General features: G+C 43.0%; 4 protein-coding genes across 6 annotated transcripts in view; all 4 read left to right on the top strand.

Moving 5' to 3' along the window:
- Window positions 1–10439, top strand: part of si:ch73-138n13.1 (uncharacterized) — a 31287-nt gene extending 20848 nt beyond the window's left edge. For both annotated transcript variants that reach the window (XM_087848899.1, XM_087848900.1), the window contains exons 7-13: window positions 3627–3742; window positions 5931–6096; window positions 6261–6423; window positions 8146–8279; window positions 8413–8555; window positions 8637–8724; window positions 8819–10439. In XM_087848899.1, coding sequence (XP_087705025.1) covers window positions 3627–3742; window positions 5931–6096; window positions 6261–6423; window positions 8146–8279; window positions 8413–8555; window positions 8637–8712 — 798 coding nt within the window. In that variant the 3' untranslated portion in view covers window positions 8713–8724; window positions 8819–10439. The remainder of the gene's footprint in view (window positions 1–3626; window positions 3743–5930; window positions 6097–6260; window positions 6424–8145; window positions 8280–8412; window positions 8556–8636; window positions 8725–8818) is intronic.
- Window positions 10440–10704: 265 nt separating this feature from the next.
- Window positions 10705–12924, top strand: LOC102784487 (beta-crystallin B3-like). 2 transcript variants are annotated; one of them, XM_006805426.2, is made up of 6 exons: window positions 10705–10790; window positions 11128–11225; window positions 11471–11589; window positions 11686–11818; window positions 11961–12103; window positions 12204–12924. In XM_006805426.2, the coding sequence occupies exons 2-6, from the start codon at window positions 11151–11153 to the stop codon at window positions 12439–12441; spliced, it is 708 nt and encodes a 235-aa protein (XP_006805489.1). In that variant the 5' UTR covers window positions 10705–10790; window positions 11128–11150; the 3' UTR covers window positions 12442–12924. The 2 variants fall into 2 exon arrangements, with proteins under 2 accessions (XP_006805489.1, XP_087705027.1); XM_087848901.1 differs by lacking the exon at window positions 10705–10790 and having other exon boundaries at window positions 11091–11225.
- A 3802-nt stretch (window positions 12925–16726) lies between these two features.
- On the top strand, window positions 16727–18074 carry crybb2 (crystallin, beta B2). The gene is made up of 5 exons (XM_006805465.2): window positions 16727–16807; window positions 16947–17065; window positions 17252–17384; window positions 17476–17618; window positions 17731–18074. The coding sequence occupies exons 1-5, from the start codon at window positions 16745–16747 to the stop codon at window positions 17897–17899; spliced, it is 627 nt and encodes a 208-aa protein (XP_006805528.2). The 5' UTR covers window positions 16727–16744; the 3' UTR covers window positions 17900–18074.
- A 1082-nt stretch (window positions 18075–19156) lies between these two features.
- Window positions 19157–21313, top strand: ctu1 (cytosolic thiouridylase subunit 1 homolog (S. pombe)). The gene is made up of 3 exons (XM_087848652.1): window positions 19157–19298; window positions 19839–20339; window positions 20443–21313. The coding sequence occupies exons 2-3, from the start codon at window positions 19844–19846 to the stop codon at window positions 20976–20978; spliced, it is 1032 nt and encodes a 343-aa protein (XP_087704778.1). The 5' UTR covers window positions 19157–19298; window positions 19839–19843; the 3' UTR covers window positions 20979–21313.
- Window positions 21314–21588: the final 275 nt, after the last annotated feature.

Genomic DNA, 21588 nt, shown 5'->3' with positions numbered 1-21588 from the left:
CAGTGACTCATAACATCTCAGGTGACTCTTGGCAGACAGCTAGCAGTGCTAACTGAATCTGTTGGCACCCACCTGTCACTCAGAGTAGCCACACCTGTAACAGTAATAAAGTTTGAAAGGGTGAAATATAAAAAAAAGTACATTAACACTTCAAGTACAATTTTCACAAAGGAAGAAAGTTGGTTGGTTTTTTTGTATATACGGGAGGATTCCCTTTAAGAGGCAGCCACAAAGGGCTATTCAGGAAACTCGAATTTTAGGCACCTCTGCTTTATTTTTCAGCATGTTTGTAGCAGTTTCTGAAATTTACAAGATGTAACATGTATACACGGTGAAGGGAAACACATTTGATCTCAAACAATCTTCCTGTTTGCAAACCAGAAAAACAAACCCCAGACTGAAAGTAATCCTCTAAGTCAGGTTCAGCACACTCTGAGCTGAAATCTTAAGCCAAGTCAGGTTTCTTACATTCTTCTCTCTGTTCTTACGAACTGCTTTGTACGACGCCGAGACCTCGTCTGTATGCAACACTTGTGTAATGAAAAATATATACAGCACTGTTCGGTTTTCCTTGTAGGGTTTCTCGTAATGTAAAACTTCCGACATGCGGCTAAAGCCCATTTGCTGGCATGAGATTAGTGCTCACGGGAGCAGTTGTTTTGAATATCTTTTAGGATATTGATATTGATTGCTGGGTTGTACATGAGTGCCCGCCAGGCATATTTTCCCACTCCACCAAGGCCAGAGGGATTGAAGCAGATGAGAATGGAGCGGTGAGTGCTGTAAGTGTGATTGAATGTGTTTTTAGGGCTTTTATTACGCTGACATATGTAAGATGGACAATGATAGTCATCCTGAAATACACATACACATTCCTCGATTGCATCAAATTGTGGTACAAGCTTGTATCTTAGACACTGTTTATGTAAACAGAACGACTATATCGAAAGATCTCTGCCCCTGATGTCAGACCATGAGGTAACAGAGCCCTTCCCTTTTCAAGAAACAGCACTGCAGCTACTCGTTAACTGCCGAGGACGTAACAGTCACTGCTGCAATCGGCAGCCGGCGCACTATCAAAAAGTTTCCAAGGCCCTGCTCCAGCCCCTTCCTCCGCAGATTGTCAGTCAGACATATTTAGTGATCAGCCTTTTCTTTCCTTCATCCATCCATTCATCCGGGCTTTGTTATGTTGTTTCCCCTGACACACCCTTCCTGTCCAGAGGAAGTTGGCTATTGCTAATGTTATTAAGGAAAAGCCTTCCTCTGAGAGCTATAGCAGCTAGACCTGTCAGTTCAGTCGGTTTCCTTCATCTTTTCCACGATTACTGCAAAGGTTGCACCTGTGCGTGTTCATTCAGCAAAGGTAATTAACAGCCATAGTGGATATTTTTTTTATATATATGTGGCATTGTTTGTTTTGGGTGTTTAACCAGTACATCTGTCTAACCTGGCACTGTCTGTTGATTGATGGAGATTTAAGTCAGAAAAAGACACAGAAAGACTCCAGCTAAAGTTCAGTTACCAAGGCTGGTTGAAAGCTGCTATTGTACTGAATAATAAAAGGTGAGAGATTATGAATGAGCCTCTAAACAGCTTTACAACCTCTGCTTTGAGCACCCTGCCATAAGTACCTGTGTAAAGACTCCTCACTACAACATGTTCGAGCAAAGGCCGTGTTCGTCCTCTGCACTGATCTGCTGAGGGAGTGTTCTGGGCGTGTTTAGGTTGAATAGCACACATGTACACATTGGATTGGAATTTTTATCACCAGAACTTTACAAGGCCTATTTGCCTGCAGTGATAGCAGTGTACAGCAACATGTGAGGGTAAAACTGAAAGATGACATAATATCAGCAAGTGTAGCTGGAAGCTTTCACAATCAAAACTCCAGAATCTCCATATAGTACCATATCACCCTATTAGAGCACTTCGCTCTCGCTCTGCAGGCCTACTTGTTGTTCCTAGAGTATTTAAAAGTAGAATGGGAGGGAGAGCCTTCAGTTTTCAGGCCCCTCTTCTGTGGAACCAGCTTCCAGTTTGGATTCGGGAGACAGACACTATCTCTACTTTTAAAATTAGGCTTCAAACTTTCCTTTTTGCTAAAGCATATAGTTAGGGCTGGACCAGGTGACCCTGAATCCTCCCTTAGTTATGCTGCAATAGATGTAGGCTGCCGGGGGATTCCCATGATGCATTGAGTTTTTCCTTTCCAGTCACCTTTCTCACTCACTATGTATTAACAGACCTCTCTGTATTGAATCATATATGTTATTAACCTCTGTCTCTCTTCCACAGCATGTCTTTTATCCTGTCTTCCTTCTCTCACCCCAACCAATCACAGCAGATGGCCCCGCCCCTCCCTGAGCCTGGTTCTGCCGGAGGTTTCTTCCTGTTAAAAGGGAGTTTTTCCTTCCCACTGTCGCCAAAGTGCTTGCTCATAGGGGGTCATATGATTGTTGGGTTTTTCTCTGTATCTATGAAGCGCCTTGAGGCGACTTTTGTTGTGATTTGGCGCTATATAAATAAAATTGAATTGAATTGAATATTTGTAGCTTCACATGCTGGATTATGATCATTGTAGACCAGAGAAGTGAAACATTTACTGGCTCTGCCCAGGCGGTGTGTGCATTTTTTATCGTTGCTTCTGTAACAGAGTCACTCAGGACTCAGATATACAGTTTTTAAGGTTAAGTGTTGGTGCTGTAAGTCCTTGAGAAGAGGTTAAGCTGAAGTACCAAGTGCTTTCTCAGATGCAGGGAGTATTGTTGAATGCCATTCTGGCTGTTTTCACTTTTCCTGTTGGGAAGGGCTTCGCTGATGAATGATGTCCTGTGTTTTTTCCCCTCACTCTCACACTTTCTTCAGCTGTTTTGTTTTCCCTCAATCAGAATTTCACACAGTCACACTCTTCCTCATGTGCTCATTCTTACACCTGTTTTGCAGCACTCCTGCGTCGCTGCTCTTATATACACAAAGAAAACATTCACAAAGCTTCAAGTACGAGCTCTAATCTGCCCTCCGCGCTCATATAAGCACAACTACTGAGCTGCTCTCGCTGTTAAGGGGCCTGGGCAATTACAGAGCCAGGTGTATCAGATTTCTTTGTCCAGCCCTTAGGCAACATCTGAGGACAGAACGATTTTCTATTGTTTTGTTCTATATAGGCCAGGCTTATCAGTTCTTCTGCCTCTGTGAGCTCCGTGTGGGTTTGAGACAGTATGTCCTCTGTGCCCGCCTCATTAAAAGAGGCACGGTTCAGTAGGCAGAAAAAACACACTCGATCACCCAGCCGCCCACCACCATCTCTGTCCCCACTCTGGTTCTGTCTCCATTAACTCATCCCTTCACCTCCCATTACCCGTCTTACCACTGGTGGCTGCTCAAGCTCAGCAGCACGCTGCTCTATCAGCAACACCGTCTTCAGAAGTAATTTTAGTTATGATGTCAATTAGCTACTATTACACTTTATCATTCATTAATGTTTTGTTGCTTGGCTTCCTATTAGGGATGTGAATGGTCCACAGATATTAAAGACTTGTTCACTGCACCCCACTGATTTTTAGCTATTCATGTCTCTCAAGCTGGTTGTCATCATTCATTGCTCTTCTGTTTTTTCCCCCTAGGTACAGCAGAAGCAAAGCGTCAGTGGTGAAGAGGAGGTGAAGGGCTCAGAAACACCGGTCCATGAGACTGACAGTCAGTATGGGACCTGGGAGACGGGACTACGCACTGATGATAGGTAAATATACAATAAAAATCACATGCAAATACAACTACGGCTACTTCAAAACAACTAACTTTGAACAGAGGCCGGGGTTGGGCTGGCCAACACTCCTGCCCCACTACACAGCTTTGGAAAATGTGAACGAAGACATACATTTTGAACTTTTAACTGCATTATTATATCACTATTTTATTACAGAAGTTTCTGTTGTTACAATGGATACACACATTTTTTAGAAATGACATTTTCTGTGATGAGCTACAGCTACCAGAACATGTATCTCTTACAGTTGAAGTCATTCAGATAAATTTCTTTTGTTTCCTACATCAGCATTACTTTATCATGTACAAAATACTGAGATGTCCTGCTGAAATTGCTCTTCTCCTTCTCATATTAAGGTATCAGAAGGAGTAAATGTGTACATGACATCCCTGATTTAAAACAAACAAACTAAGATATGGCCGATGCTTGTACGACTGTGTGAGACTGCACTGTAAAATGTTAATTCAAAACACTTTGGAAGCAGTGAAATGGGAAAGATGATTTTTATAAACAGACGTGTGCTTTAAGATCAGCATCAGACAAAAGTGACTTTTATTTAAATTATTAATAATCCTACATTAAAAACCAGGAGTCAAGAGTTCAAGCAGCAATAGAGTGATGACCAGTCAAGTCTCCACAGGCACAAGCTTTCTCCACACCTGAAAAGGCGTGGCCTTTTGAGACACTGACGCCCACACACCACCCAAAGACAAACAGCTGCCATTGCGAGACCAGCGGATTAGAGTGAAAGGCAGAGTGATTTTTTTTTAAACCCTGACGCATTAATCTCTTCATATGTTTGCTGACATTGCACCGCCTGAGCTGAGATGTTTAATAAGTCACAATCTATAAAATGTTCGACTCTGACAAATCAGTGTCATTTTGATTTTTGTTGTTGTGGTTGTTTTGTTTAGAAATGATTAAAGCCTGATGAAAGAAGAACTTTAGTTAGCATAATAGCACAATAAAAAGTTTAGTAAAGATCTTAAATAAAATCATATTCAACAACACAAAAGATCATTTACCTTAAAAAAGACGAAATCCAAACATGATGTAATCCAATAAATATTCCCTATGTAGCAACAGCATGCTGGAGTGATATGTTTGTAAAGGTTTACTAGAAACCCACAGCGGAGCTGAAATAACTTCAGGTGGAATAAGGCTACGTTCACACTGCAGGCGAAAGCGCATCAAATCCGATTTCTTTGACCCTATGCGACCCATATCCGATCATGGTATGACAGTGTGAACAGCGCAAATCCCATATTTTCAAATCCGATCTGGGTCACTTTCGTATGTGGTTCTGAATCCGATACATATCCGATGTTTCAGAAAGCGACTGCTGTTTGATGGTCAAGTCGCATTAAATCCATCTTTTACGTCACTGACACAAGACAGACGCCGATTATCAGCACCGGAGAACACATCGCGAACGCTTCCTGGCCATCCGGTGAAACTGCTGGGAAGACAACGTTGGAGAAACGTGAACATTTTATTTGTACTGTATAATCTGCAGATTCTGACAGAAATCTGCAACTATCCTTTGAAGCACCGCTCCTCTAAAACAGCAATAAGGATCATTATTAGGTTATTTACATTATTATGTAAATAACAAAATAACTTAAAGCAAAAATTGGGAAACGTGAAGTCCGAAGTCTTTATATTAACGGCCATCAGTCAAACAATACTGTTGGTCTGGGTCTAAACAGAGCGCGTTGTGTGTGACGTCTTCTTTTGTGCATGCGGCCGCTTTGAGCGTTCACACTAGAGCGCGTTTGCTGTCGCATTTTATTTGTAGTGTGAACGAGCAGACAAAAAAATCAGATTTGATCAAAAAATCTGAATTGAGCATCAAGACCTGCAGAGTGAACGTAGCCTAACAGATTGTTCTTCTCATTTCATTGCATTACTTTGCGATCCATTACTGACCTCATGTGGTCAGAACGTAACATCACAAAAATACAGAGCACTGATGATAATAATAAAGGAGAGTAAGTTCTTAAAAGTCTGAACACACACTCTACACAGTTCACTTCACTAGGGTTCACTGTTTTCACTGTTGTCATGGTTTTGATGAAATGATGAGATCCTGTGGTTACTTAATCCACGCAGCTGTTTTCAGACATGTTTCAAAAGTCTTGTTTATGCTAATCATCGACAGTCTGACACCTGCGACTCCCAGCTCAGAAAGTAATCTCAGTTCTTCACCGAAAAAGCCAACTCCAGCGCACACACCAGGTGATGTTGCTTCACCGTTTGAAAGCAACAGTCTGGATGGCCTCCCTCCCTCATCCCCACCCGAGAGCCAGCCGCTCTCTTTCCCTGACGTAAGTGCTAAACACAGCTCAATTCTTTTGAACGTTACTAAATGAGCCGGTTTAAGTCAGTAAAGTCTGCTCTGTCTTCACTATGCTGACACACGTCTTCTTTATTATGCTGTGTGTTTATACATTTTGTCTCATGTGTTTTATTTTTGTGTTTTGATATCCAGGCTCCGACCGCCCTGTTAGATACCAGCGTGCTCCGCTCTAGAGCCCAGCTGGGGAAGAAACGAGCGCCGCGGACACGACCCACCAGGGCTACACGTCAGAGTGCTGCACAAGCAGAGGGTGAGGGAGGAACCACTGAGGACTGGCTCTACAGAGACTCCACAGGTTACTACTCCTTACTGCTCCATAAGCCTTTGTATTTACGTTTTAGAGAGGCTAAAACATGAATAAGGTTCTAGATATGCAGACTCCAAAGTGCAGTTCAGTTGTCCATACATGCCTTTAATCTAGAGTCTCTCAAAAGTTCACCTCCCTCCTAGGGCTGCCATGATTAGTCGACTAGTCACGATTACGTCGACTATCAAAATCGTCGACGACTGATTTAATAGTCGACACGTCGTTTGAAGCTTTGTAAGCTCTCAAAAGACGCAGGAATAAGTAGTAGGATTTAAGAGTGTAATAACGGACTGAAACAGAAGATGGCAGCACTGCATGTACAAGGACGCCAGCTGCCGTTAAACCCCGAAGAAGAAGAAGAAGCTCTGTCCCAGAATTCATAGCGCAGCCCTGCTCAGTTTCCAACAATGGCGGCAGCTAGTTAGTTTTAATATTACTCTTATTATTCTTTCTGGGTCACAAAATAAACGTTTAACATATTTTTCAGGCGAGAATGTAGCTGTGTAAACCTCAAATATCTGCTCAGTTTATCAAGACACCACATATTTTCAAAAGCGCTCCGACGTTTTCGGAGACGTCTGTTACCCACTAGCTCGATAGCTAGCCGGGGGCTAGGCTAACTAGAGCCGTGAGAACACCGGACTCCCGCAAATCGTTTTCAAACCCACCGCCGTCTTTCGCTACTCAGGTTAAACATGATATATAAGTCACTTAGATAACTTAAAAATGTTATTGTTTGGCGTTTTTCAGTATTTTATTTGTTCCTGAGTAAATCGGTTTGGCTGAGATTAAAGTTATAGTTTTTACACAGCTGAATAAACATCAAGCAGACAGCTGATTATCAGAAGTGTGAGATGCTCGAGAATATACTCCGGTATCCTGTTATATTTTAGATAGCAAGGAGTTTATTAAACTTCACCGAAACAATCTGCAAATTTCATTAAAATTTAATAAACGATTATCTTGTCTTTATTTTTAGTTAGCACATACCTTAAACACTTAAAGCTGTAAGCTAATGATAGTTATATAAGAGCAGATGCTACTGGTGCAATAAGCTGTACGTTTTACATCCAATGGATCTGATTAGTCGACTAATTGCAAAAATAATCGGTGACTAGTCGACTATCAAAATAATCGTTTGTGGCAGCCCTACTCCCTCCCTGCACTCTCTTAACTGGCTCCCAAATCACACAAAGAACTTTTCCAACCACAACAACTTTTCCCAGGGAATAGAAGGCTCATGATGTTCCCCTAAATCCAATTTTTCCCGATAGACCGTGGACTGAATTCAGTTCCAGGAACATCAATTTCATTTATTCCAGGAATCTGATTCATCAGTCCTCACTGGGTAGTTGAAGTTTCAGGAAGTTTCAGTTTGAAACAGGAACCATTTAACATTTCTACCAGCATTTCTGTGCAAGTTGGTTTCCTTGTATTTTGTGGTGGAAATACTCGGGCTAATAAATTATCTTAACGTGAGACCAGGGTTTGTTCATTTTTGTTGAGAACAATAATCAAGGGAATTTGAGATCTTTACTTGTTTTTTCCGAATTAATTTGCTTAAACCTCCCAAAGCTGAAGCCCTGTTGTGGAAATGCAAATTTAAAAATCCCTGGAGGAGCTTCTACACTTGCTGCACATAAGCTCTCGGGGGAGATTACAGGACATTTGGTGGAAAGTACCTGTTAATATGTGCTCACCGTTTGACAGAGGCAAAGGCTGAGAGTAAAGACGATGACTCAGACTCTGAGGAGAAGCCCAGAGGAGCTGATGCTGCACCGGCTGTTGCGTCGCAGCCACAGAGGGTCGCCCTGTTCCCTGGCATGGACCCTTCAGCTTTAAAGGTGAGCCAGGAACTGCGCGTTCACCTCCTGGCATTGTTTGTCATGTTGCAGTTTTATTTCACAGAGCCTTCTTATTTTAAACTCGCACTGACTTTTTAGCAAACTCTTTGTAATGCATCGCTTTTTCTGTCAGGCACAGCTGAAGAAGAGGGGGGACTCTGACAATCAAACTGATGGACCTGCTTCCTCTCCCTCCCAGCTGTCTCGCTCTCCCAAGTCCCCTTTTCTCCCCAGGGCAGCGCGTGTGCTGCCCCCCTCTGGCGGCAAAGAAAATGGGTAAGCAACATCAGCTGAACACAAAACGTTTATTTTATACTTGAGAGAATTTGTCGACTCATCGTTTATCTTATTTCGTAGCCAGGAGGATTCACCCCAGTGGTTGAAAGAGCTGAAATCCAAGAAACGCCTGAGTCAGTATGAAAGTGAGAGCTAAGTAAATAATAAGGTGAGCTAGGTTTTTGGCTCTTCTGTGTGTCTTCTTGTTTTGTAACAAATAATCAGCAGCAGTTCTCATACTTATCTCTGTCTGTCTCCTGCAGGTTGCCTTAACAGATGAATCTGTGTGAAACAGAAGCCTTAACGTTTGACCCAGAGAGTAGGAGGAGGTTGAATCTACAGCTGCTGATGATTTTTTTTGGTTTTTTAAACCCCCCCACTTTTTTCTCTCTCTCTCTCTCTTCTCATCTGGGTCGGTAAATGTGCATGGTGCCTTTTTTGGGGGGGGAGTCTCTGTCCTATGGAAAAAGAAAAACGAGCATGGAGGAAAAACATCAGGCTGGTCTGCTTACTCCATTTCATGCTTGAACCCAGGGGCTCCAAAACGAACTTCACACGAACACTTTAAAGCGGGACCAGGAGGAGTCGGGAAGACACAGCACCTCCTTTTCCTGGACGAGCTTCATCGCATGCTGGAGGACAATCCAGCCAATCCTTTGCATCCAGTTTCCTCTTTACTCAGCTAATGTACAGGCTAGCCATGTATGTGTTATCTGTAGAGGTTGCTGATTGGAGTCACACAAACTTTGCCATAGGATGACATTTCAGACGCTAATGATTTCTGCGCGTTGAGAACAAACCTCCACGGTCTTGATCGTCCATGGGGGTGCTGCTCATGTTAGTATCTGTAATCAGGAGATGTTATATTTGTATCCTCATTGATTTAACAAAGGTGGAGAACTCGTTTTGGAAAGGATGTATCACTACAGCAGAGCTGTTCACTTTGATACAGTTACACAGCCTAACAGGGGTGCAGTTGCTGCATACTGTGTATATATTTTTTTGTGATTTATCTTTTTGTCAATGTGTAAGAGGGATGGGACAAACAGCTTTGTATCTGTCAATCATGCACACTCCTAATCAGCACAAACACACTCCTCAGTCTTTTATAAAAACTAATCAGCCCGTCTTCCCCTTCTTTAGTAGATTGTAGCTGCGAGCATCTAATTTAAGCCATACTCACCTACTTCTCCATCATGTCCTGACAATACTTTGTGCAATTTCCCTTTCGTTTTTGTCACTCATTATCCATGCATGTACAATCTTTGCTGTCACATCAGGCTTGGCTCTCGCTGACTGGTTCAGAGGACCTAGATGTTGACTTACACTACTCCAGGGAAGGGGACGGTTCATTCACTACAATGTAAACGAGTCCTGTAATGCACCAAACTAATGTGAACATTTGAACTTCAGCTACGCCTCATCTCCGTCTTCCTCTCCACATTTGCCATCTCCCTACTTACTCCACGCTTCAGTAAAGCACTTTGTCACTTGACGCACTACAGCACGGACACCCACCCACCCACCACCACCCCTTCCCCTCTGGTCTCATCTTCTGTATCGGCCTGCTCGTGCAATGCAAGCGAATGTGTTGATCGAGGCTTCAGAGCGATTGTCCCTGGTGTGTATGTACATGGATGTTTTACTTTGTCATGAAATTCAAGGGTTAATTTTTATGCCCTTTTTCTTTTTTAAATTCAAAAGGAAAGGTCTATATTGCACTGTGTTGTACTGGCCAGTGTCCTAAAGTGAATAAATTCTTAATAAAATATACTTGACTTGCGTCACAGCCTCATGTAACATGAAAAACTGCATTTTTCTGAGTATTTCTTGAATCAAGTTACTTATTTTTAGTACACAAAAAAAGCACGGGGAACTCTTGTGTAGTTGAGATTGGGTGAATGAGTGTGTGTGTGTGTTTATGCTGAGTAGGGCCGTTTGCTGAATCCTCTTGGCTCTCTCTCTGTGTGCCCACACACAACGCCTGCTGGCAGCCCGGCAGATAGGCAGGGCAGCGTGTGCCAACACAGCTGCCTATTGAGAGGCAGCGTTACGGACACAATGTGAGCGACAGACTTGCTGTATCAACAGCTCCCCCTTTTCTGCTGTTGTGGCCAGAAATAAACCATAAATACCCCCCCCAACCATCCCTGCGGTCTAATGGCTCAACCCCACCAAACACCAAGTGGCAGCGAAAAAAGAGGGACACTACCGCTTCCTAGCAGGCATACCCAGGTAAAAGCCTCCTACTGGACACATACTTATCAATCACCACGGTGTAATAATGCCATTGCAAAGGAGTTCAGTGGTGCTGCACTGGGGAGGACTCAGGTTTGGTGGGGTTTGTTATTAAGTATTGCACGTGATGAGGAAATTGTGTGTTCATACTCGAAAAACAAACTCTTATCGGGTAAATTATTACTGCTGAGGCTTAAAAAAAGTCCTCCTGCTCAAGGATGTATTCCACAATCGTAGCTTAGACATTAAGCTTCTCTCCTGTGTGTGTGCGTGTGCCCATGTATGAATGTGTGACGGATGGTGCTTTTTCTATGTGTGTGCTGCTGCCAAAAAGTGGAGGAGCAGTGGATCAGGAGGATGTCGGAGCAGCAAAGTGCCCCGGAGCAGCTAGCTGCTGGGAAGAGCCAGGGTGGAGCTGGAGCCACATACAAGGTACTGGAACAACTTATAGAAGAACTGCTCCCAGGGTTCCCACCTTTATACAGGTGTGTTTGCTGTCCAGCTATTGGTCACAGATGTACCTGCATCATCTGCTGAACCTGACAGTTTGAGTTATTTTTAAGCTCAGCCTATGTCATGTCTATATTCTATATGGAGGCTGTTATCTTAAGCTCCCAGGGGGAACTGAAAGGAGTCTGTGTTAGTTTATGGAATGCCTTTTGTTTCTGTGTTTCCAGGTGGTGCTGTTTGAGTTTGAAAATTTCCAGGGCTGCAAGGCAGAGTTTTCTGCAGAGTGTAAAGATGTGACAGAGAAGGGACTGCAGAAGGTCAGCTCTGTGATCGTTGAGTCAGGACCGTAAGTAATGCCGCATGTGAGATTATTCATGTAAGAAAATTTAGAAGAGGCAAGCTTGTCACGCTGGTAAACTCGGATCTTCTCTTTTCCCCTCAGCTGGGTGGGTTATGATCGGCATGGGTTCACAGGGGAGCAGTTTATTCTGGAGAAAGGAGAGTATCCACGCTGGGACACCTGGACCAACAGTCAGAACAGCTACTCCCTCTTGTCTCTAAGGCCACTCAAAGTGGTGCGTGACTGGTTTACATACAAAGCTCATGATGCAGTCACACAGATACACGTAGCCTTTGCCTGTTGTATTTTTACCTCCTGACACATTTTAAATAATTACTTTACTGAATCAGTGTAATTTGTGTAATTTTTGTGTTCAGGATGGTGCTGAACACAAGCTGCACCTGTATGAGAATCCAAGTTTTACTGGCAGAAAGATGGAGATCATTGACGATGATGTGCCCAGTTTGTGGGGCCATGGTTTTCAGGACCGTGTAGCAAGCATCAAAGCTCTCAATGGAACGTAAGATCCTCAGCGCACCCTTATCTAAACCACATCGCACTGCCTTCTGGCTGTTTTTCTGCGACACACCTCACATTCTGTCTGTTTCTCCTTCCTCCAGATGGGTTGGCTACATGTACCCAGGCTACAGGGGTCGCCAGTTTGTCTTTGAGCGAGGAGATTTCAAGCATTGGAATGACTGGGAGGCCCCCGCTCCCCAGATCCAGTCTGTCCGACGTGTGCGAGACATGCAGTGGCACAAGAGGGGCTGTTTCATCGTTCCCGACCCAGCTCCGGCTCCTGATCCCGACCCTGCCCCGGCACCTCCTGCCCCTCCTGCTACAGCTGGAGCCAGCTGAGCAGGACCCTCGCCTGCCTCCCGCAGCCTTCCCCACGCTGCCGACAGTGCCCGCCCTCTGCCTTAACCTAACCACGGCAAACGCTGCTTGTGCCCAGTGAGGAGTGCCATGTATGTATCAGTGGCGAATAAAAGTTGTTTGACCTGGAGTTTATTGGTGATGTTGTACTTCAAGTCAAGGTGGAGATGGCTTTAACTAAAGGTTTGGAAAAAAAAATAAAAACACTATCAGAGATGTCACACTGACATCTATGTGGAGATAATGTAGCCTACATCTGGCAGATATTTTTCCTCGAGATAAGCTGCAGATGTGTGCCGCTTTCATTGCATGTGTTTTCCTATTCTAGTCAGACAGCTGAAAACCTCATCGAGCATTAGGAACACATGACTTATTCAATGCATATGTGGATACGCGTTTGCCTAACAGAAATGGAAATGATGTCATGCTGTATGTATGCTTGCTATTAAAACAGAGTGCGCTGCATTCCCTTCCCTTAGTCTTCATTGTGCATTTGGTGGTTAATGGTCACAAAGTGAACACTGAGAGCATGCAGTTACTCCAGTGTACATATTTAACACTATTATACTAGTGTTAAGTTCAGGTTTAGCATAATAAGAGGAAAAAAATCAGTCCAAATGTAAAAGCACACATGCATGCGGTTTTTAAAACAAAACACACTTTTCCCTCACAACACTGAGTGGAGCATTTTCTCTATTTTTCTGCAAAGTGCAAAGTTTTAATCATGTAAAAGAGGGAAAGCAGAGATAAGAGACACAGACCTGCAGTTTATGCATAATACTTGCAGAAAACATAAAGCGGATCATCAATAACTCAATCATACGCGATCATGAGAAGATTCTGGCAATTTCTGCCTCAGCATCGTTTCCCTGGACTAGAATTTTCCCTTAAACATGAGGCTTTCAAACACATACACACAACACATCTGAAATGAGCCACAAACAACCTCACCTTTGTCAGAAAGCAAGCAATTTTACTCAAGGATTTGTCAATCCTGTGAGCGTGCAACCGGATATTGAGCCCAGATTTACTGCCCATAATCGCATGAAAAACAAATAAACTATCGATTAGTCATACAATCATTTCCTGAGTGTACTGGATTACATCAAGTGTAGTCAAGTGAACATAACATCCCAACAAAACAGTCGCAGTCAGCGTGTCTTTAATCGACGAAGCCCTTGACTGTTTCTCAGACGGACCATCTGGCTCATAAAAGCAGCCAATCACTGGATTTGATTGCAGGACTCATTCGGTTCTAATGATTGGATGTAACTGTGTTACATTATCTGACTGTGTATTTATTATTTTATTACATCTTTATTGACTTTGAATATATTCCATCCACTTTGTGCAATGTACCAGTACCACTGGCAGCGGAGTCATGCTGTACCACAGGATGATGCTATCACCATGCTTGACTTTGGGTAGAGCATTTGAAAGACTGACCTTTGCTCCCGTAACCATACCTTTTGTTATTGTGGCAGAATAGCTCTCTGTCTTTGTCTTGACTGACCATAAAACTTCCAGAAGGCATTTAGTTTGTACATTTGGGCAGCTGCAAATTACAGTTGAGCTTGATGGTGTTGATTTTGGAGCAGGGCCATCTTTGGTTGGTTACGGGCGATCGTGGCTCAAGAGTTGGGAGTTCGCCTTGTAATCGGAAGGTTGCCGGTTCGAGCCCCGGCTTGGACAGTCGCGGTCGTTGTGTCCTTGGGCAAAACGCTTCACCCATTGCCTACTGGTGGTGGTCAGAGGGCCCGGTGGCGCCAGTGTCCGGCAGCCTCGCCTCTGTCAGTGCGCCCCAGGGTGGCTGTGGCTACAATGTAGCTGCCATCACCAGTGTGTGAATGGGTGGATGACTGAATATGTAAAGCGCTTTGGGGTCCTTAGGGACTAGTAAAGCGCTATATAAATACAGGCCATTTACCATTTACCACTCAGTCCATGGCGAGGTAAAACTGGCTTCCTGTAGACACTGACGCTGGGGTTTCAGAAGTTTCCGGTTCATGACAGATTTGATCCTTTGTGGTTTCTGAATTGTTCTAGGTCATTGTGAACAATTTCCTCTCATCTGAAGGTGACAGTTTGGGCGTTCTTTCAGACTTTGGCAAAGTGGTGTCACACCCGATTAACTGTTAGCTCTAAGAGATCTTCCCAGCTTGTGTAAATCTAGCTTTCTTTCTTAGATCTTCACTGAGCTCCTTGGACTTTTCCATTGTTCTGAGCATTGTCAGTCCAATGAGTGCTGTCAAATAAATCCTTTTTATGTTGGCAAAGACAATCTGTATACAGATGAGGACAAAATTATTTGCCACACAGTACAGAAAAGGTCTGGCAGAAGTAGGAACCAAACAATTTCAAAGAATCTGGAAAGAAAACTAACGAAGATGTACCTAAAAACCCCAGAACAACTGCCAAGACTCTAGTGAATGACCAGCAATTGTACTCTGAAAGAGGGCAATCACTAGAAGCCTGCACAGGAATGGACTGCAAGGTTATGGACCAAGAAAAACTCCACATATAGTGTCAAAGTTCCCAAGTCCTAATTCGAGACACCATCAAAGCTGGTTGAGAACAACAGGGCTAAAGTCCTGTGGGACCAGCAGCTGCTGGTCAACCAACCAGACACAGTGGTGGTTAATAAAAAGCAGAAGACTGCAGTTGTGATAGTTGTTGCAATCCCAGCAGACAAAAACATCAGGAAGAAGGAGCATGAGGGAGCAACAGGAGCAGAATTGGAAGGTAAGTTCTAAAATGGTCCAAAATGTTCCTGGTAACAGGAGCGTTGGGAGCTGTAACAACAATACTAAAAGAGTGGCTTCAACAGATTTCACGCACAACAACAGAGGTCTCTCTCAGTAGTGAACTTATTATAAGCAATTCAAATTCCATTTCTTCTTCTTTATTCTTGGACACTAATAAAGTTGCTTAGCATGATTCACAGTTCAAAATAATCCTTATTTATCATATACCATGTCTTGGTTCAGCCTCATATGTCCCTTTAAGGTCCCTGAAAAGCTGCAGCTTGGTATTGTAATTCTGCAGAGGCTCTTGGCCACCACTGAAACAGACCATCATGCTACACCACAAAACCTCAAACCCAAAAATCTCAGCTCCAGTTCATCTGTTGTCCGTGGTGATGCATGCACATTATGATCTCATTAAAATGTTTCCTTTTAGCAACACTAACAATAAAAAGATCACCTCAATAGCATGATGCTACATTTCAAGCATCCATTTGAAATCCTACTTTGGTGAAAGTACCGATCTTAATGATAATAATAACAAACACACCTAATAAGAGCACATTTTTTGTAGGAAATCACTCTAGTTTCATCTGAATCACTGTGAACAATATAAAGTAGATGTAAAAAAAAAAAAAAACGAGTATAGAGTATAAATAGAAGTGTCTAAAAACTTTGTCCCAAAGTATAAAAATGTTAAAGATGGATTGTTATATCGCGATGTTTTAATTCTCCCAGTAGATGGTCAGCAGGTTTAAGTCATAAATCCATTCTTTAGAGCTGCTGTCTTTCTTTGCAGCCAGCAGCATTCCCATCTGCCTTTATTTGATTTGATTTTTTAACACCATACAGTAAAAAAAATAAAATAAAATCAACTCAAACATATGGAAATGTTCAGCAGCATCTCTTCTGTTGTTCACATCCCTCCAGCACGGTAAAACCCATCTTTTACCGTCCTTCTCTCTCTCACTCTCCCTGCTCATTGTAGGTGTGGGTCTCTTGGCACTGTTTGTGCTGAATCATGAGGATATCAAACAATGACTGGCTGGACAAAACTGACAACTAATGAAATAACTTTGTGGGAGTGTGACACTCCGGGGTGGGGTGGGGTTGGGTGGGGGTGCACAGTGACCCCTGATTTCATTCTGCTGGGCCTATGGCAGGCCGATCTGCCGGCCAGCTTGGACGCTCTCGGTGCTGTTGGCAAAGTTTCCACCCCTGGGCGTCCCGTATATATTGAGCTCATTGTGCCATCACAAACACACTGGCACAGACAGGTACTGGTAAGGGGATCATGTCCGTCACGCTGTATTTTATATATATTTTTTAATATATATATTTATCAGCATTTGTCTTCTTTTTGCCACTGTAATTTAGGTTAAATCTTAGAAACTTAGAACAATAACAGCAAACAGAATCAATCAACAGCTTTTCAGATTTTAGAAAAAGCTACCAAGAAAAAAAAATACAGAAATACCTCAAAATTATTCAGAATTATACTTTTACCTGTTTCTTTTCAGCATCATCCTTATCCATTCAATATGGCCACAGACCACCAGAGTCCTGCATCCAAGCAGCAGCAGCCAGGCACCAGTGCGTTTAAGGTGAGGGAGGACAGGCGCACACTGGCAGCGAGACCAGTTCACATAAGTTCACATGAAATCTGTGCACTCTGTATTTGCAATTGTTTATCAAAAAAACACAACTCCTTTCATGAGCTAAAAAAAAAACCCTCTTTTCCAGCTGGTTATCTATGAGCAGGAAAACTTCCAGGGACGCTGCCATGAGCTGACTGGTCCCTGTAACAACCTCCAGGAAGCAGGCGTGGAGAAAGTGGGCTCCATACTGGTGCTGTGTGGACCGTGAGTGTGGGTCAGAGACAGACAGAGAAAACTAGCAAATGAGCAAAAAAAGAGGGAATGGCATAGAGAAAAGCAATCAAATTTAATGTGTGATAAGCAGACAACCACCCATATTTCCAGCTGAGCCCCTGCATCAATCACAGCCCCATTTGTTGTTGTTGTTGTTGTTGTTTTCTGTCTTCTCAGATGGGTGGGATATGAGCAGGCCAACTGTAAGGGGGAGCAGTATGTGTTTGAGAAGGGCGAGTATCCTCGCTGGGATTCCTGGACCAACAGCAGGCGTAGTGACACCATTGTTGCATTCCGCCCCATTAAAGTGGTGAGATTTACAAATTTATACCTCCATCCCATAATCAGCTGCTTCACAACTCACCCTTGGCTTGATTTTTTTTTTTCTTCCGATTTATCAGGACAGCCAGGAGCACAAGATTGTCCTTTACGAAAACCCCAGCTTCGCAGGGAAGAAGATAGAAATCATAGATGATGATGTCCCCAGCTTTCACGCACACGGCTACCAGGAGAAGGTCTCTTCTGTTCGGGTCCAGAGTGGCACGTGAGTCCATCCTCTCAGCAGGTGCTGTATATCATAGAAATAGCTGCCACATGCCCTTTGACCTCTAACTGGCTAACATTTGTTTCCCCTCTCTTTGCTTGTGGTGCACCAGCTGGGTGGGCTACCAGTATCCAGGCTACAGAGGCTATCAGTACCTGTTTGAGAAGGGGGAGTACAAGGACACCACTGATTTCGGAGCCCAGATTCCTCAGGTCCAATCAGTCCGGCGCATCAGAGACATGCAGTGGCATCAGAGGGGTGCCTTTCATCCCGTCAAATAAGCTTGTGACTCTCTCCTGTCAGGAATCCTGACCTCAGCATCCTCTGCTCCCTTTCTGGCAACAAACCCTTTGACCTTCATTTACCACCACCATGCAGCATTTTGATATCAGCTGAGGCAGTAGTAACAATCTTTGAAGCAAACTAATAAATCCTTATTGCTTACATTTGACTCGATCATGGGATTTTCTTGTTTTTCCCCTCCACACAAGTCCTTCAGACTGCAACACCTGAAAAACAGACACCACCAATAGGGCTGGGCCTTAACATACCGTTCATGGTAATACCGGTATAATTTTGGGCAACAATAAAAAAATGAAATTTCGCGATAGAATATGGGTAAAACGCGCATGCGCAGTGCCGTTGTTTTCATACGCACACGTCAGAAAAAGCATGGCGGCGAAAGCAAATCGTTGAATGAAACGGATGAACCAGAATTGGTTTGTAAAAATGCTGCAACTTCAGTGGTGGAACTGGTTTAGCTTTTGTCCGTCAGACACACAACAAAGCACTATTTTTGGTAGAGCATGCTAGCGGGCCGTTATTGCCGTGTTTTTTGGAAAATACGGCACACTTAAAAGCAATCCTTTGATTTTTCTGAAAGTCAACAGTGCCCCTTATAATCCAATGGGCCTTATGTATGAATTCTGGTTGCGTTTACTGACCTCGAAACGATTTTATGTACACGGCGCTCGAAAATCTGTCAAATGTTTTAGTACGACTTTGCTAAGCTACGAACATGCAGGAGCCTGGCGGAGTGATACGTACTGTGCTTCAACATAATATTACCGTATTGTGTGTGTATAACCTCTTTTTAAATTTTGTGGATATTATACATGGTTATGCTGAGGATATGTCGGCCAATTTTCACTGGAAATGCGTTTTGGTTAAACTGTCAGCAAGGAATTTGCATTTGCACTGTTAAATTTTTATATAACTTTAATTCACATAAAACACCTGCTTGTTTAAGTGAAAATACATTGATGTTTGTTTGGTTTTTTTGCACTAATAAAGTTGTGGAGTTGTAAAGTATTTTGTCTAGTGTCAGTTATATCGTCAATTATATCGTTATCGCAGATTTTCAAATGTATATCGTGATAAATATTTTTGGTCATATCGCCCTGCTCTAACCACCAATGCATCTAAACTGTGCTTAAACCACCAGAGTATATATGGGTATTGTGAAGGAATTACATGGGTTGGTTTGTGCACTGGCCCACTCCGACCAATAGGCTGCGCTGTAGGGTGTTTACTGGAGACGTCACTTCCTGTTGTCCCAGTAAAGAAGAGACAACATTACAAGATGAAAAATATTCTCCTGCTTTAGCGTGCTAACGGTTTAATTTTTAAAAGCTATTATAGTAACTGCATATATTATCCCCACATTCCCCGGATACTTTGGTAAGAAAATGTTACCCAACGTACAGCTCACGAGTTAGCTTAGCTTAGCTAGCTAATGTTAGACCACGCTAAGGTTTTGTATGTGTTGTACTACTCTTAAATTTGGCATGTCTTGAAAATATAGCCTGATAATCCACTAATATGACTGAAGTTGTGACTAAATTGTCCGCTTATTTCTTTGATTGAAGTAACGGGGTGTTTTATCGACTTTTATGTCGATAAAAATGAAGCTAATGTAGTAAGTAATCCAGCGTATGAAGTAAAGTTTCTTATTCTTCAGGGCTGACATCTCACCTACCTGGCTATGTAAGGAGCTGTAAAAGTGTTTTTAAAGCACTTACTAGACCATTAGACTAAAGCCAAACTTTAAATTGGGATTTTCAGGTTATAAAACGAACATGATAAAGATCACTTTAAGGAGATCAGCAACGAGGAAGTTGAGCTTTGTAGATTTGTATGGCTTTGACATGAAATATTTAAAGTATTTGTTATATTAATTTTGGACATTGTTGTTCTTTTAATAAACCACCTTTCCAACAGTCAAGATGCCTGTCCAGTGTAGCAGCTGCTCTGAAAAGCGTGCCGTGCTTAAACGTCCAAAAACCGGCCACTCTCTGTGTAAGGAGTGCTTCTTCTGGGCCTTTGAAGAGGAGATTCATCAGACCATAGTGTCAGCAAAGCTGTTCAAACCCGGGGAGTCTGTGGGAATCGCTGCCTCCGGGGGAAAAGATTCCACTGTGCTTGCACATGTAATGAAGGTCCTGAATGAGCGATACAGCTACGGTCTTGAGCTCATGCTTCTCTCGGTGGATGAGGGAATCACGGGTTATCGAGATGACTCCTTGGAGACTGTGAAGAGGAACCAGCAACAGTATGAACTGCCTCTGAAGATTGTGTCCTATGAGGAGCTGTATGGCTGGACAATGGATGCTATAGTGAAGCAGGTTGGGCTGAAAAATAACTGCACCTTCTGTGGCGTGTTCAGGAGGCAGGCGTTGGACAGAGGAGCCATCATGCTTAAAGTGGACAAGATATGTACAGGTAGATTCAAATGACTGTGAAAATGTGAGCAGCATTAGCTTTAATGTGTTGTTTTGAATAACGAGATGTCTCTGTTTTGTTTTCTTTTTTCCCCTCTGCACAGGTCACAATGCTGATGATGTGGCAGAAACTGTTTTGATGAACGTCTTGCGAGGGGACATAGCTCGGCTGCGCCGCTGCACCGCCATCTCAACGGACAGCGAGAATGAAGGGGTCGTGCCACGCTGCAAACCCCTTAAATACGCTTATGAAAAAGAGATTGTTCTGTATGCTTACTTCAAGAAATTAGACTACTTTTCTACTGAGTGTATCTACTCTCCTAATGCTTACCGTGGCTATGCAAGAACCTATTTAAAGGATCTGGAGAGTGTGAGGCCCAGTTCAATCATGGACGTTATTCACTCCGGTGAGAACCTGTCTGTGCGCGAGGGGGTAAAGATGCCTGTCCAGGGAACCTGCAGCCGGTGTGGCTACATCTCCAGTCAGAAACTGTGTAAGGCATGTGTGCTGCTGGAGGGGCTGAACCGAGGTCTGCCAAAGCTGGGAATAGGCAAACACCACCGCTTCCATGATAAAATCCTCTCCCAGCAGCCGCTTACAGAGCAGGAGGAGAGAAAGCTGAAAGCAGTAGACTTTTGAATCACAAATAATGATTTTTTTTTTCTTTAGAATAAATGATATTTGTTGTCTTTTATATGAGAGCAATCAAATCTTAACTTTCCAAGTATTTATTGACTGTTTATATGGAATTTTAATTTGAAATGCTATGTAGACTTTTTACACTTTATACAAAAGTGTGTGACCAGCTGCTTTTGTTGTCATTTGCCATCTAAAAAAGACACATTTGAAGGTGCATTTACTTTATTTTTGTATGTCCCAGTGTACCAACCTTTGGGGAAGGGTCTGATAACAGCTATGGTCATACTTCAAAGTATTTTATGATCTAAATAAATGCATTGATCTTTATCTTCAAACTTGTCCCAAAAACTTGAGAATGCAGTCTGATTTGTTGTGCCTTTCATGATTCTAATGGTATAATGTTTATTCTTCTCTGAGGTTATGTGAACAGATATGCACTACATGATCTAGAAGGTTTATAAAAAATCACGGTTGCTTATACAGCCATGACATTATTTGGGTATTTGGAGATATTTATTTTAAACGTGTAATTCCGGTGTTTGGCCGCTAGATGTCCTTCATCACCGCCATTCAGTCGGCGCGCGCCCTGGAAAAGTACACACACACACAC

The sequence above is a fragment of the Neolamprologus brichardi genome, chromosome 12, assembly GCF_056152115.1.
Source record: "Neolamprologus brichardi isolate AB-2024 chromosome 12, ASM5615211v1, whole genome shotgun sequence".
In the NCBI taxonomy this organism is placed as follows: domain Eukaryota; kingdom Metazoa; phylum Chordata; class Actinopteri; order Cichliformes; family Cichlidae; genus Neolamprologus; species Neolamprologus brichardi.
This window is presented reverse-complemented; position numbering and strand designations above follow the sequence as displayed.